The following is an 18,011-nucleotide window of genomic DNA, read 5'->3' on the forward strand; positions in this document are numbered from 1 at the left end:
CTTTTAATTCTCTGTCCCAGAGGGTTGTGGATGCACCATCATTGAATATATTTGAGGCTGGGGATAGAAAGGTATTTGGTCTCTCAGGGAATCGAGGGATATGGGGAGCGGGCAGGAAAATGGAGTAAAAGCCCAAGATCAGCAGTGATTGTACTGAATGGTGGAGCAGGCTCAAAGAGCTGAGAGATCTAGTCCCGCTCCTATTTCACTTGTATTGTTATGTTTGTGTGTGTGTGTGTGTGTATGTGTTTCTGTGTGTAAAGGTGTGCGTTTCTGGGGGGGGAGGGGTGTGTATAAAGGTGTGTGTATTGGTGTGTGTTTCTGTCTGTAAAGGCGTGCGTTTCTGAGTGTGTGTGTGTGTGTGTATTGGTGTGTGTTTCAATCCGTAAAGGTGTCCGTTTCTGGGTGTGTGTGTGTGTATGTGTTTAAAGATGTGTGTACTGGTGTGTGTTTCTGTGTGTAAAGGTGTGCGTTTCTGGGTGTGTGTGTGTATAAAGGTGTGTGTATTGGCGTGTGTGTATGTGTATCCATTTTGGTGCTTGTTTTTCTATGTATGTGTATATTGGTGTGTGCTTCTGTGTGTGTACTTTGCTGTGTGTTTTTATGTGTGCTTATATTGGTGTATGTTTGTGTGTGTGTATTTTAGTTTGTGTTTATATTGGTATGTGCTTCTGTGTGTGTATATTTTGGTGTGCCTGTATGTATATATATATATATATTTGTTTATGTCTAAGTATGTGTATTTTGGTATGTGTTTCGTGAGTGTGTGTATTGGTGGGTGTTTCTGTGGGTGTGAGCTTTTGTGCCTGTGAGTATATTATGTATTTCTGTGAGTGTGTGTATATTGGTGTGGTATGGTACCTGTCTATCTTTTATTGTGTCTTTCTGTATATTGGTGTGTGTTTCTGTGATTGTGTGTGTATTGGTATGTTTCTGTGAGTGTGTGTATTTTGGTGTGGGTGTATCTGTATAGTTTGGTGTGTGTGTGTGTGTGTTTCTGTGAGTCTGTGTATATTGGTGTGGGTGTATCTGAATATTTTGGTGTGTGTGTGTGTGTTTCTGTGAGTGTGTGTATATTGGTGTGGGTGTATCTGTATATTTTGGTGTGTGTGTGTGTGTTTCTGTGAGTGTGTGTATACTGGTGTGGGTGTATCTGTATATTTTGTTGTGTGTGTGTTTCTGTGAGTGTGTGTATATTGGTGTGGGTGTATCTGTATATTTTGGCATGTGTGTGTGTTTCTGTGAGTGTGTGTATATTGGTGTGGGTGTATCTGTATATTTTGGTGTGTGTGTGTGTGTGTGTGTGTGTGTGTGTGTTTCTGTGAGTGTGTGTATATTGGTGTGGGTATATCTGTATATTTTGGTGAGTGTGTGTGTGTTTCTGTGAGTGTGTGTATTTTGGTGTGGGTGTATCTGTATATTTTGGTGTGTGTTTCTGTGAGTGTGTGTATATTGGTGTGGGTGTATCTGTATATTTTGGCATGTGTGTGTGTTTCTGTGAGTGTGTGTATATTGGTGTGGGTGTATCTGTATATTTTGGCATGTGTGTATGTTTCCGTGAGTTTGTGTATATTGGTGTGGGTATATCTGTATATTTTGGTGTGTGTGTGTGTGTGTGTTTCTGTGAGTGTGTGTATATTGGTGTGGGTGTATCTGTATATTTTGGTGTGTGTGTGTGTGTGTGTTTCTGTGAGTGTGTGTATATTGGTGTGGGTGTATCTGTATATTTTGGTGTGTGTGTTTCTGTGAGTGTGTGTATTTTGGTGTGGGTGTATCTGTATATTTTGGCATGTGTGTGTGTTTCTGTGAGTGATGTATATTGGTGTGGGTGTATCTGTATATTTTGGTGTGTGTGTGTGTTTCTGTGAGTGTGTGTATATTGCTGTGGGTGTATCTGTATATTTTGGCATGTGTGTGTTTCTGTGAGTGTGTGTATTTTGGTGTGGGTGTCTGTATATTTTGGTGTGTGTGTGTGTGTTTCTGTGAGTGTGTGTATATTGGTGTGGATGTATCTGTATATTTTGGTGTGTGTGTGTGTGTGTTGTGTTTTTGTGAGTGTGTGTATATTGGTGTGGGTGTATCTGTATATTTTGGCATGTGTGTGTTTCTGTGAGTGTGTGCATTTTGGTGTGGGTGTATCTGTATATTTTGGCATGTGTGTGTGTTTCCATGAGTGTGTGTATATTGGTGTGGGTGTATCTGTATATTTTGGCATGTGTGTGTGTTTCAGTGAGTGTGTGTATATTCGTGTGGGTGTATCTGTATATTTTGGCATGTGTGTGTTTCTGTGAGTGTGTGTATTTTGGTGTGGGTGTATCTGTATATTTTGGCATGTGTGTGTGTTTCCGTGAGCGTGTGTATATTGGTGTGGGTGTATCTGTATATTTTGGCATGTGTGTATGTTTCCGTGAGTGTGTGTATATTGGTGTGGGTGTATCTGTATATTTTGGCATGTGTGTGTGTTTCAGTGAGTGTGTGTATATTAGTGTGGGTGTATCTGTATATTTTGGCATGTGTGTGTTTCTGTGAGTGTGTGTATTTTGGTGTGGGTGTATCTGTATATTTTGGCATGTGTGTGTGTTTCCGTGAGCGTGTGTATATTGGTGTGGGTGTATCTGTATATTTTGGCATGTGTGTATGTTTCCGTGAGTGTGTGTATATTGGTGTGGGTGTATCTGTATATTTTGGCATGTGTGTGTGTTTCAGTGAGTGTGTGTATATTAGTGTGGGTATATCTATATATTTTGGTGTGTGTGTGTTTCTGTGAGTGTGTGTATATTAGTGTGGGTGTATCTGTATATTTTGGTGTGTGTGTGTGTTTTGGTGAGCGTGTGTATATTAGTGTGGGTGTATCTGTATATTTTGGTATGTTTGTGTGTTTCTGTGAGTGTGTATATTAGTGTGGGTGTATCTGTATATTTTGGTGTGTGTGTGTTTCTGTGAGTGTGTGTATATTAGTGTGGGTGTATCTGTATATTTTGGTCTGTGTGTGTGTGTATTTCTCAGTGTGTGCATTTTGGTGCGGGTGGATCTGTATATATTGGTGTGTGTACGTTTCTGTGAGTGTGTGACACTGTGGTGTGTGTGTTTTCATGTGTGTGTGTCGGTGAGCGAGTGCACATGTGAGCCTGTGTATTTTGGTGTGCACATATATTTGGGACTGTGTGTAACACGCTTGTTTGTGCTACATGAGCACGCAGTTACATGCATTCCTGTAACAACTCCAGTCCACTTTGTGCAGTTCCATAAGGTGCAGCACATATTGGTCACTCCTGTGTAATGAGCCTGGCAATGAATCCAACCCATGCAACATCCCATTACAGCAGCAACAAGGAGGGTGTATAAATAAAACCACCCATTCGCAACCGAGCCAGGCCTGGTGCTTGTGAACCCAGCTCCAGCGAGTTTCCACTGGGACAATCCCTAATTGCCCCTCGAGAAGATGGGGGGTGAGCCGCCTTCCTGAACCTCTGCAGTCCCTGTGGTGTAGGTACACCCACTGTGCTGTTAGGGAGGGAGTTCCAGGATTTTGTCCGTGTGGTAGGTACACCCACGGCGCTGTTAGGGAGGGAGTTCCAGGATTTTGTCCGTGTGATGTAGGTACATCCACGGCGCTGTTAGGGAGGGAGTTCCGGGATTTTGTCCGTGTGGTGTAGGTACACCCACGGCGCTGTTAGGGAGGGAGTTCCAGGATTTTGTCCATGTGGTGTAGGTACACCCACGGCGCTGTTAGGGTGGGAGTTCCAGGATTTTGACCCAGCGACAGTGAAGGAACGGCCGATATATTTCCAAGTCAGGATGAGTGAGTGGTTTGGAGGGGAACTTCCAGGTGGTGGTGTTCCCATGTGTCTGCTGCCCTTGTCCTTCTAGATGGTAGAGGTTGTGGGTTTGGAAGGTGCTGTCGAAGGAGCCTTGGTGAGTTGCTGCAGTGCATTTTGTAGATGGTACACACGCTGCTGCTACTGTGCGTCGGTGGTGGAGGGAGTGAATGTTTGTGGATAGGGGGCCGATCAAGCGGGGCTGCTTTGTCCTGGACGGTGTTGAGCTTCTTGAGTGTTGTGGGAGCTGCACACGTCCAGGCAAGTGGGGAGTATCCCATCACACTCCTGACTTGTGCCTTGTAGATGGTGGACAGGGTTTGGGGGAGTCAGGAGGTGAGTTACTCTCCGCAGGATTCCCAGGCTCTGACCTGCTCCTGTAGCCACAGTGTTTATATGGCTGGTCCCAGTTCAGTTCCTGGTCGATGGTAACCCCCAGGATGTTGAGCTGCTCTTGTAGCCGCGATGTTCAGATGGCTGGTGCTGGTTCGGTTTCTTGTTACTGACCCTGATATCCTCTGTGTGCCCTCGCAGGGGGAAATCCTGACCAGGAGGAGGAGGAGGAGGAGGTGAACGGGGTGGACGAGCTGGGGAGTGGCTGCCACGTCCCCTTCCTCCGCTGACTGACGGCATCACCCCCCACACTTGGAAAAGAGGCAGAGGAGGCGCCGGGAGAACGAAGGGGATTCCCTGACCGTTGGGTTTTGCCGGGGCTGGTGAGGGAAGGAGGAGGAGAACTGGGTGGGACAAGCCGGGGAGTGGCTGCCACGTCCCCTTCCTCCGCTGACTGACGGCATCACCCCCCACACTTGGAAAAGAGGCAGAGGAGGCGCCGGGCGGACGAAGGGGATTCCCTGACCGTTGGGTTTTGCCGGGGTCGGTGAGGGAAGGAGGAGAAGGAGGAGGAGGAGGAAGGGACCGAGCAAATCCTGCCCGCGCGCTCTCTCTGCGCCCCCATCCCCCTCCCCGGCTCGATCCCCAGCGCCAGCCCGCCGGTGCCCATGTCCCCGCCTGGCCTGGTGGTGGCGCTGCTCCTCATCGGCGTTGCCGGCGGCGTGGCCGGCACCCAGAACGCCAGCCTGGCAGCGGCGGGCAGGGGGCCCCGCGACGAGGGGAAGGGGGAGGGGGTGGCCAGAGTGCCCCCCGCCACCGTGGGCGACACCTGCCAGGGCTACTACGACGTGATGGGGCAGTACGACCCCCCCTTCAACTGCAGCTCGGGCACCTACCTGTACTGCTGCGGCACCTGCCACTACCGCTTCTGCTGCGAGTTCCGCTCCTACCAGCTGCTCCAGGGTGGCTGCAGCAACTACCACAGCCCCGACTGGGCCAACACGCCACTCACCAGCTCCGCCGTCACTGAGAACGACCGCTACGACCCCGCCAAGGACCGCACCAACAGCACCGTCTACATCATCTGCGGCGTCCTCACGCTCAGCCTGGCCGTGGGCATCGGCGTCAAGGTGGCCTTCCGCAAGGTGGCACAGCAGCCCCACGACCTCAACGTCTCCAGGTAAAGCCTCCCACCTCCCCCGCCCCCGGCGCCCGCTCTCCACCCCTCTCCACCCCCACCAACCGGCACCGCGCGGGACCTTAACACCAGCTCGTCTACAAGTATCTCCCGCTCATCTACACGTATCTCCCGCTCATTTACACGTATCTCCCGCTCGTCTACACGTATCTCCCGCTCGTCTACATGTATCACCAGCTCGTCTACACGTATCTCCCGCTCGTCTACACGCATCTCCTGCTCGTCTACACGTATCACCCATGCGTCTACACGTATCACCCGCTCATCTATACATATCTCCCACTCATCTACATGTATCACCCCCTCGTCTACACGTATCCCCCGCTCCTGCTCGTCTACACGTATCTCCCGCTCACCTACACATATCTCCCGCGCGTCTACATGTATCTCCTGCTCGTCTACACGTATCTCCCGCTCGTCTACACGTATCTCCCACTCATCTAGACGTATCTCCTGCTCATCTACACGTATCTCCCACTCGTCTACACGTATCTCCTGCTCGTCTACACGTATCTCCCACTCGTCTACACGTATCACCAGCTCGTCTACACGTATCTCCCGTTCGTCTACACGTATCTCCCGCTCGTCTACACGTATCTCCCGCACGTCTACACTTACCTCCCGCTCGTCTACACGTACCTCCCGCTCGTCTACACGTACCTCCCGCTCGTCTACACGTATCTCCCGCTCATCTACACGTATCCCCCGCTCGTCTACACGTATCTCCCATAAGTCTACACGTATCACCCACTCCTGCTCATCTACACGTATCTCCTGCTCGTCTACACGTATCTCCCGCTCGTCTACACGTATCACCCGCGCATCTACACGTATCACCCGCTCATCTACACATATCTCGCACTCATCTACATGTATCATCCGCTCGCCTACACGTATTCCCCGCTCCTACTCGTCTACACGTATCTCCCGCTCGCCTACACATATCTCCCACGCGTCTACACGTATCTCCCGCTCGTCTACATGTATCTCCCGCTCGTCTACATGTATCTCCCGCTCGTCTACACGTATCTCCCGCTCGTCTACACGTACCTCCCGCTCATCTACACGTACCTCCCGCTCGTCTACACGTACCTCCCGCTTGTCTACACGTATCTCCCGCTCGTCTACACGTATCCCCCGCTCGTCTACACGTATCTCCCGTAAGTCTACACGTATCACCCACTCCTGCTCATCTACACGTATCTCCTGCTCGTCTACACGTATCTCCCGCTCGTCTACACGTATCACCCGCGCATCTACACGTATCACCCACTCATCTACACATATCTCGCACTCATCTACATGTATCATCCGCTCGCCTACACGTATCCCCCGCGCCTACTCGTCTACACGTATCTCCCGCTCGCCTACACATATCTCCCACGCGTCTACACGTATCTCCCGCTCGTCTACACGTATCTCCCGCTCGTCTACACGTATCCCCCGCTCGTCTACACGTATCTCCCGTAAGTCTACACGTATCACCCACTCCTGCTCATCTACACGTATCTCCTGCTCATCTACACGTATCTCCCGCTCGTCTACACGTATCTCCCGCTCGTCTACACGTATCACCCGCGCATCTACACGTATCACCCGCTCATCTACACATATCTCGCACTCATCTACATGTATCATCCGCTCGCCTACACGTATCCCCCGCTCCTACTCGTCTACACGTATCTCCCGCTCGCCTACACTTATCTCCCACGCGTCTACACGTATCTCCTGCTCGTCTACACGTATCTCCCGCTCGTCGACATGTATCACCCGCTCGTCTACACGTATCTCCCCCTCGTCTACACGTATCTCCCGCTCGTCTACACGTATCTCCCGCTCGTCTACATGTATCACACGCGCGTCTACACGTATCTCCCGCTCGTCTACACGTATCTCCCCCTCGTCTACACGTATCTCACGCTCGTCTACACGTATCTCCCGCGCGTCTACACATATCTCCCGCTCGTCTACACGTATCCACTGCTCCTGCTCGTCTACACGTATCTCCCGCTCGTCTACACATATCTCCCACGCGTCTACATGTATCTCCCGCTCGTCTACACGTATCTCCCGCTCGTCTACACGTATCACTCACTCCTGCTTATCTACACGTATCTCCCGCTCGTCTACACGTATCTCCCGCTCGTCTACACGTATCGCCCGCGCGTCTACACGTATCTCCCGCTCGTCTACACGTATCTCCCGCTCGTCTACACGTATCGCCCGCGCGTCTACACGTATCTCCCGCACGTCAACACGTATCTCCCGCTCGTCTACACGTATCTCCCGCTCGTCTACACGTATCCACCGCTCCTGCTCGTCTACATGTATCTCCCGCTCGTCTACACATATCTCCCGCGTGTCTACATGTATCTCCCGCTCGTCTACACGTATCTCCTGCTCGTCTACACGTATCACCCACTCCTGCTTATCTACACGTATCTCCCGCTCGTCTACACGTATCTCCCGCTCGTCTACATGTATCACCCACTCCTGCTTATCTACACGTATCTCCCGCACGTCAACACGTATTTCCCGCTCGTCTACACGTATCTCCCACACGTCTACACGTATCTCCCGCTCGTCTACACATATCTCCCGCTCATCTACACGTATCTCCCACACGTCTACACGTATCACCTGCATGTCTACACGTATCTCCCGCTCGTCTACATGTATCTCTCACACGTCTACATGTATCACCTGCTCGTCTACTTGTATCTCCTGCTCATCTACACGTATCTCCCACTACCGCTCATCTACATGTATCTCCTGCTCGTCTACATGTATCCCCCGCTTCTGCTCGTCTACACGTATCTCCCGCTCGTCTACACGTATCTCCCGCTCATCTACACGTATCTCCCGCACGTCTACATGTATCTCCCGCTCGTCTACACGTATCTCCCGCGCGTCTACACGTATCTCCCACTCATCTACACGTATCTCCCGCGAGTCTACATGTATCTCCCGCTCGTCTACACGTATCTCCCGCTCATCTACACGTATCTCCCACTCTCACTCGTCTATACGTATCTCCCACTCCCACTCATCTACACGTATCTCCCACTCCCACTCGTCTACACGTATCTCCCACTCCCGCTCGTCTACACGTATCTCCCGCTCATCCACAGGTATCACCCGCTCATCTACACATATCTCCCACTCTCACTCATCTACACGTATCTCCCACTCCCACTCATCTACACATATATCCCACTCCTACTCGTCTACACGTATCTCCCACTCCCACTCGTCCACACGTATCTCCTACTCCCGCTCGTCTACACGTATCTCCCAATCCTGCTTGACTACATGTATCTCCTGCTCGTCCACAGGTATCTCCCGCTCCCGCTCATCTACACGTATCTCCCACTCCCACTCATCTACACGTATCTCCCACTCCCACTCGTCTACACGTATCTCCCACTCCCGCTCCTCTGCATGTATCTCCCACTCGTCTACACGTATCTCCCACTCCCGCTCCTCTGCATGTATCTCCCACTCGTCTACACGTATCTCCCACTCCCACTCGTCTACACGTATCTCCCACTCCCACTCCTTTGCATGTATCTCCACTTGTCTACACGTATCTCCCACTCCCACTCCTCTGCACTTATCTCCCGCTCGTCTACACGTATCTTCCGCTCCTCTGCATGTATCTCCCACTCGTCTACACGTATCTCCCGCTCCCGCTCCTCTGCATATATCTCCCACTCCTGCTCGTCTACACATATCTCCCACTCCTGATCGTCTACACATATTTCCCACTCCTGCTTGTTTACACATATCTGCCACTCCCGCTCACACTTGTCTACCCGTAACTCACACTTGTTTACATGTAACTCCCCTCCCCCTCATCTACTCATAACTCCCACTCATCTACATGTAACCCCCACTCATCTACACATAACCCCCACTCATCTACACGTTACTCCCCTCCCTCTCGTCTACATGTAACTCTCACTCATCTACATGTTGGTCCCCTCCCACTCGTCCACATGTAACTCCCCCTTGTCTACAGGTAACTCCCACTCGTCTAGACGGACCTCCCACTCCCACTCGTCTACACGTATCTCCCACTCCCGCTCGTCTACATGTATCTCCCACTCCCGCTCCTCTGCATGTATCTCCTGCTCGTCTACACGTATCTCCCACTCGTCCACAGGTACCTCCCGCTCCCGCTCGTCTACACGTATCTCCCACTCGTCCACAGGTATCTCCCGCTCCCGCTCGTCTACACATATCTCCCACTCCCACTCGTCTAGACGGACCTCCCACTCCCACTCGTCTACACGTATCTCCCACTCCCGCTCCTCTGCATGTATCTCCCACTCCCGCTTGTCTACACATATCTCCCACTCCTGCTTGTCTACACATATTTCCCACTCCCGCTCGTCTACACATATCTGCCACTCCCGCTCACACTTGTCTACCCGTAACTCACACTTGTTTACATGTAACTCCCCTCCCCCTCATCTACTCATAACTCCCACTCGTCTACATGTAAACCCCACTCGTCTACATGTAACCCCCACTCGTCTACACGTTACTCTCCTCCCTCTCATCTACATGTAACTCTCACTCATTTACATGTTGCTCTCCTCCCACTCGTCTACACGTAACTCCCACTCATCTACACGTAACTCCCACTCATCTACATGTAACTCACCTCCCCTCATTTACATGTAACTCCCACTCGTCCACACGGAACTTCCATTCGTCTACTTGTAACCCCCAATTGTCTACACATTCCTCCCCTCTCCTCATCAACACATAACTCCCACTTGTCTACACATAACTCCCACTTGTCTACACGTTACTCCCCTCCCATTCATCTACACAGTACTCCCACTCGTCTACACATTACTCCCCTCACACTCGTCTACATGTAACTCGCACTTGTCTACGTGTAACTCCAACCCCTCGTCTACACGTAACTTACACTCGTCTACACGTAACTCACACTCGTCTACATATAACTCCCCCATCTACTCGTAACTCACACTCGTCTACACGTAACTCATACTCGTCTACACGTAACTTACACTCGTCTATACGTAACTCACACCTGTCTACATATAACTCCCCCATCTACTCGTAATTCACACTCATCTACACGTAAATCATACTCGTCTACACATTACTCCCACTCATCTACACGTAACTCCTACTTGTCTACATGTAACTCCCACTCGTCTACACGTAACTCCACCCCCTCATCTACATGTAACTCCTAATCGTCTACATGTAACACCCACTCATCTACAAGTAACTCCCACCTGTCTACACATTACTCCCCTCCCCTCATCTACATGTAACTCCCTCTTGTCTACACATTACTCCCCTCTCCTCAACTACATCTTACTCCCACTCGTCTACACATAACTCCCACTCATTAACATGTAACTCCCACTCGTCTACATGTCACGTTACTCCCCTCCCCTCATCTACACGTAACTCCCACTCATCTACACGTTACTCCCTTCCCACTCATCTGCACGTAACTCCCACTCATCTGCACGTAACTCCCACTTGTCTACATGTAACTTGCACTTTTCTTCGTGTAACTCCACCCCCTTGTCTACACGTAACTCCCACTCATCTATGCGTAACTCGCACTCGTCTATGTGTAACTCCCACTTGTCTACGTGTAACTCCCACTCGTCTACGTGTCACGTTACTCCCACTCATCGACACGTTACTCCCTTCCCAATCATCTACACGTAACTCCCACTTGTCTACATGTAACTCACACTCGTCTACGCGTAACTCGCACTCGTCTACGCGTAACTCACACTCGTCTACGCGTAACTCACACTTGTCTACACGTAACTCACACTCGTCTACATGTAACTCCACCCCCTCGTCTACACGTAACTCACTCGTCTACGCGTAACGCACACTCATCTACACGTAACTCACACTCGTCAACGCATAACTCACACTCATCAACATGTAAATCCCACTCGTCTACATGTCACGTTACTCCCACTCATCTCCACGTTACTCCCCTCCCCTCATCTACACGTAACTCCCACTTGTCTACATGTAACTCCACCCCCTCGTCTACACATAACTCGCACTCGTCTACACGTAACGCACACTCATCTACACGTAACTCACACTCGTCTACGCGTAACTCCGCCCCCTCATCTACACGTAACTCACAATCGTCTACGCATAACTCACACTCGTCTACACGTAACTCACACTCGTCTACGCATAACTCCACCCCCTCGTCTACATGTAACTCACTCGTCTACACGTAACTCACACTCGTCTACATATAACTCCCCCATCTACTCGTAACTCACACTCGTCTACACGTAACTCATACTCGTCTACACGTAACTTACACTCGTCTACACGTAACTCACACCCGTCTAAATATAACTCCCCCATCTACTCGTAACTCACACTCGTCTACACGTAACTCATACTCGTCTACACATTACTCCCACTCATCTACACGTAACTCCTACTTGTCTACATGTAACTCCCACTCGTCTACGCATAACTCCACCCCCTCGTCTACATGTAACTCACTCGTCTACGCATAACGCACACTCATCTACACGTAACTCACACTCGTCTACGCGTAACTCGCACTCGTCTACGCGTAACTTGCACTCGTCTATGCGTAACTCGCACTCGTCTACGCATAACTCGCACTCGTCTACGCATAACTCGCAGTCGTCTACGCAAAACTCGCACTCGTCTACGTGTAACTCGCACTCGTCTACAAATAACTCGCACTCATCAACATGTAACTCCCACTCGTCTACATGTCACGTTACTCCCACTCATCTACACGTTACTCCCCTCCCCTCATCTACACGTTACTCCCACTTGTCTACATGTAACTCACACTTGTCTACATGTAACTTCACCCCCTCGTCTACGCGTAACTCCACCCCCTCGTCTACGCGTAACTCGCACTCGTCCACGCGTAACTCCGCCCCCCATCTACACGTAACTCACAATCGTCTACGCATAACTCACACTTGTCTACACATAACTCACACTCGTCTACGCATAAATCCACCCCCCGTCTACATGTAACTCACTCGTCTACGCGTAACGCACACTCATCTGCACGTAACTCACACTCGTCTACGCATAACTCGCACTCGTCTATGCGTAACTTGCACTCGTCTACGCATAACTCACACTCGTCTACGCATAACTCGCGCTCGTCTACGCGTAACTCCACCCCCTCATCTACACGTAAATCGCACTCGTCTACACATAACTCGCACTCATCAACATGTAACTCCCACTCGTCTACATGTCACGTTACTCCCACTCATCTACATGTTACTCCCCTCCCCTCATCTACACGTTACTCCCACTTGTCTACATGTAACTTGCACTTGTCTACATGTAACTCCACCTCCTCATCTACACGTAACTCGCACTCGTCTATGCATAACTCACACTCGTCTACGCGTAACTCCACCCCCCATCTACACGTAACTCACACTCGTCTACGCGTAACTTACACTCGTCTACGCGTAACTCGCACTCGTCTACGCGTAACTCACACTCGTCTACGCGTAACTCACACTCGTCTTCATGTCATGTTACTCCCACTCATCTACACATTACTCCCCTTCCCTCATCTACACGTAACTCCCACTCATCTACATGTAACTCGCACTTGTCTACAAGTAACTCGCACTCGTCTACGCGTAACTCACACTCGTCTACACATAACTCCACACCCTCGTCTACATGTAACTCACTCGTCTACGCGTAATGCACACTCGTCTACACGTAACTCACACTCGTCTATGTGTAACTCGCACTCGTCTACGCATAACTCGCACTCGTCCACGCGTAACTCGCACTCATCTACGTGTAACTCCACCCCCTCGTCTACACGTAACTCGCACTCATCTACACATAACTCGCACTCATCAACATGTAACTCCCACTCGTCTACATGTCACGTTACTCCCACTCATCTACACGTTACTCCCCTCCCCTCATCTACATGTTACTCCCACTTGTCTACATGTAACTCGCACTTGTCTACATGTAACTCCACCCCCTCATCTACACGTAACTCACACTCGTCTACGTGTAACTCCACCCCCTCGTCTACACGTAACTCACTCGTCTACGCGTAACGCACACTCGTCTACGCATAACTCACACTTGTCTACGCGTAACTCACGCTACTCTACATGTCACGTTACTCCCACTCATCTACATGTTACTCCCCACCCCTCATCTACACGTAACTCCCACTCGTCTACATGTAACTCGCACTTGTCTACATGTAACTCACACTTGTCCACATGTAACTCCACCCCCTCGTCTACACGTAACTCGCACTCGTCTACACGTAACTCACTCGTCTACGCGTAACGCACACTCGTCTACGCGTAACTCACACTTGTCTACGCGTAACTCACGCTACTCTACATGTCACGTTACTCCCACTCATCTACATGTTACTCCCCACCCCTCATCTACATGTAACTCCCACTCGTCTACATGTAACTCACACTTGTCCACATGTAACTCCACCCCCTCGTCTACACGTAACTCGCACTCGTCTACGCGTAACTCACACTTGTCTATGCGTAACTCCGCCCCCTCATCTACACGTAACTCACAATCGTCTATGCATAACTCACACTCGTCTACGCATAACTCACACTCGTCTACGCATAACTCCACCCTCTCGTCTACATGTAACTCACTTGTCTACGCGTAACGCACACTCATCTACACGTAACTCACACTTGTCTATGCGTAACTCACACTCATCTACGCGTAACTCACACTCGTCTACGCGTAACTCACACTCATCTACGTGTAACTCACACTCGTCTACGCATAACTCATACTCATCAACATGTAACTCCCAGTCGTCTACATGTCACGTTACTCCCACTCATCTACATGTTACTCCCCTCTCCTCATCTACACATAACTCCCACTTGTCTACATGTAACTCGCACTTGTCTACATGTAACTTGCACTTGTCCACATGTATATCCACCCCCTCGTCTACACGTAACTCGCACTCGTCTACGCATAACTCGCACTTGTCTAAGCGTAACTCGCACTCGTCTACGCATAACTCACACTCATCAACATGTAACTCCCACTTGTCTATATTTAACTCACACTCGTCTATATGTCACGTTACTCCCACTCATCTAGACATTACTCCCCTCCCCTCATCTACACATAACTCGCACTTGTCTACATGTAACTCCACCCCCTTGTCTACACGTAACTCACACTCGTCTACATGTAACTCGCACTCATCTACGCGTAACTCGCACTCGTCTACGCATAACTCGCACTCGTCTACGTGTAACTCGCACTTGTCTACGCGTAACTCGCACTCATCTACGCGTAACTTGCACTCGTCTACGTGTAACTCGCACTCGTCTACGCGTAACTTGCACATGTCTACATGTAACTCCACCCCCTTGTATACACGTAACTCACACTCGTCTACATGTAACTCACACTCGTCTACGCGTAACTCACACTCGGCTACGCATAACTCGCACCCGTCTACACGTAACTCCACCCCCTCATCTACACGTAACTCACACTCGTCTACATGTAACTTGCACTCATCTACACGTAACTCGCACTAGTCTACGCGTAACTTGTACTCATCTACGCGTAACTCCCGCTCATCTACGTGTAACTCCCGCTCGTCTATGCGTAACTCCCACTCTTCTACGCGAACTCCCACTCATCTACGCGAACTCCCACTCGTCTACGCGAACTCCCACTCGTCTACGTGAACTCCCACTCATCTACGCGTAACTCACACTCGACTACGCGTAACTCCACCCTCTCGTCTACACGTAACTCACACTCGTCTACGCGTAACTCACACTCGTCTACGCGTAACTCAATCATCTACATGTAACTCACTCGTCAACACATTATTCCCCTCCCCTCATCTACACCTTACTCCCACTCATCTACACATAACTCCCCTCCCTAACTACACGTAATCCCACTCGTCAACATGTAACTCCAGCCCTCTCATCTACACGTAACTCCACCTCCCTCGTCTACACGTAATTCCAGCCCTCTCGTCTACACGTAACTCCACCTCCCTCATCTACATGTAACTCCACCCCCCTCGTCTACATGTAACTCCACCCCCTCGTCTACATGTAACTCCACCCCCTCGTCTACACGTAACTCCACCCCTCTTGTCTACCCGTAACTCCAGCCCTCTCGTCTACACGTAACTCCACCCCCCTCGTCTACACGTAACTCCAGCCCTCTCATCTACACGTAACTCCAGCCCTCTCGTCTACACGTAACTCCACCCCCCTCGTCTACACATAACTCCAGCCCTCTCGTCTACACGTAACTCCAGCCCTCTCGTCTACACGTAACTCCAGCCCTCTCGTCTACACGTAACTCCATCCCTCTTGTCTACATGTAACTCCACCCCCCTCATCTACACGTAACTCCAGCCCTGTCATCCACACGTAACTCCACCCCCTCGTTTACACGTAACTCCACCCCCCTCATCTACATGTAACTCCATCCCTCTTGTCTACATGTAACTCCACCCCCCTCATCTACACGTAACTCCAGCCCTCTCGTCCACACGTAACTCCACCCCCTCGTCTACACGTAACTCCACCCCCCTCGGCTACACGTAACTCCAGCCCTCTCGTCTACACGTAATTCCCTCCACACTCGTCTACACGTAATGCCCGACCCATCCAGATGTAACTCCCCCATATTCAGCTGCCCCCCACCCCCCCCCCCCTCATCTGGCAATACAAACCTCAGTCCGCCTCACCCACACGTAACTCCCACCTGCCCACATGTAACTCTTTACCTGTTTAGATATAACTCCTTCCTTTAAAAAGTCTCGACTGATAATCTCTCTCTCTCTCTGTGTCTCTCTCTGTGTCTGTCTCTCTGTCTCCCTCTCTCTGCCCCCTCTCTCTCACTCTCTATATCTCTCTCTGCCTCTCTGCCCTTCCCTCTCCATCTCTCTGCCTCTCCATGCCTCTGTCTCTGCTGCTGTCTCTATCCCTCTTTGCCTCCCTCTCTCTCCCTCTCTAACTCTCGCTCACTCTCTCTCTCTGCCCCTCCCTCTCCGTCTCTCTCTGTCCCTCTCTGTCTCTCCTTCTTTCTGCCTCTCTGTATCTCTACCTCTGTCCCTCTATCCCTCTTTGCCCATCCCTCTCTCTCTGTCCCTCTCCCTCCCTCCCTCTGCATCGCTCTCTCTGCCTCGCTCTGTCTCTCTGCATCTATCTCTTGCTCTCTGTGCCTTGCTCTGTCTCTCTCTATCTGTGCATCTCCCTCTCTGCATCTCTCTCTCTCTCTGCAATTCTCTATCTCTGTCTGCCTCTCTCTCTGTGCCTCTCCCTCTCTCTGCGCCTCTCGCTCTCTCTCTGTGCCGCTCTGTCTCTCTCTGCACCTCTCTCTCTCTCTGCGCCTCTCTCTCTCTGTGCCTCTCTCTCTCTCTGCGCCTCTCTCTCTCTGCACCTCTCTCTCTCTCTGCGCCTCTCTCTCTCTGCCTCTTCCTTTCTCTCTGCGCCTCTCTCTCTCTCTGCGCCTCTCTCTCTCTCTGCGACCCTCTCGCTCTGCGCCCCTCTCTCTCTCTGCGCCTCTCTCTGCGCCTCTCTCTCTCTCTGCGCCTCACTCTCTCTCTGCGCCTCACTCTCTCTCTGCGCCTCTCTCTCTCTCTGTGCCTCCCTCTCACTCTGCGCCTCACTCTCTCTCTGCGCCTCTCTCTCTCTCTGTGCCTCCCTCTCTCTCTGCGACTCTTCCTTCCTCTCTGTGCCTCTCTCTCTCTCTGCGCCTCTTCCTTTCTCTCTGTGCATCTCTCTCTCTCTGCGCCTCTCTCTCTCTCTCTGCGCCCTCTCTCTTTCTCTGCGCCTCCCTCTCTCCCTGCGTCTCCCTCTCTCTGCACCCCTCCCTCTCTGCACGCTCCTCTCTCTCTCTATGCACCCCTCTCTCACTGCGCTTCTCTCTCTCTCTGCGCCCTCTCTCTCTCTGCGCCCCTCTCTCTCGCTCTGCGCCCTCTCTCTCTCTCTCTGCGCCCCTCTCTCTCTCTCTGTGCCCCTCTCTCTCTCTGTGCCCCTCTCTCTCTTTCTGCGTCCTCTCTCTCTCTCTGCGCCTCTCTCTCTGCGCCTCTCTCTCTCTGCACCTCTCTCTCTCTGCGCCCTCTCTCCCTCTCTCTCTGCACCCCCCTCTCTCTCTGTGCCCCCTCTCTCTCTCTCTGTGGCCCCTCTCTCTCTGCGCCCTCTCTCTCTCTACACCTCTCAATCTCTCTCTGCACCTCTCTCATTCTCTGCACCTCTCTCTCTCTCTGCGCCCTCTCTCTCCCTCTCTGCACCTCTCTCTCTCTGCACCCTCTCTCTCTCTGTGCCCCTCTCCCTCTCTCTGTGCCCTCTCTCTCTCTGCGCCCCTCTCTCTCTGCGCCCCTCTCTCTCTGCGCCCCTCTCTCTCTGCACCCCTCTCTCTCTGCGCCCTCTCTCTCTGCGCCCTCTCTCTCTTTCCACGCCGGTCTCTCTCTCCGCCTCTCTCTCTCTCTGCGCCTCTCTCTCTCTGTTCCTCTCTCTCTCTCTCTGTGCCTCTCTCTCTCTGCACCTCTCTCTCTCTCTCTGTGCCTCTCTCTCTCTCTCTGTGCCTCTCTCTCTCTGCAC

The 18,011-nt window shown here is 51.3% G+C and overlaps 1 protein-coding gene across 1 annotated transcript in view; it reads left to right on the forward strand.

Annotated features, from left to right (window-relative positions):
• Positions 1 to 4,819: 4,819 nt before the first annotated feature.
• Positions 4,820 to 18,011, forward strand: part of LOC121274673 (protein shisa-6-like) — a 33,230-nt gene continuing 20,038 nt past the window's right edge. Inside the window, exon 1 of the mRNA XM_041181966.1 lies at positions 4,820 to 5,331. Coding sequence (XP_041037900.1) covers positions 4,820 to 5,331 — 512 coding nt within the window. The remainder of the gene's footprint in view (positions 5,332 to 18,011) is intronic.

The sequence above is a fragment of the Carcharodon carcharias genome, assembly GCF_017639515.1.
Source record: "Carcharodon carcharias isolate sCarCar2 chromosome 37 unlocalized genomic scaffold, sCarCar2.pri SUPER_37_unloc_12, whole genome shotgun sequence".
NCBI lineage: Eukaryota > Metazoa > Chordata > Chondrichthyes > Lamniformes > Lamnidae > Carcharodon > Carcharodon carcharias.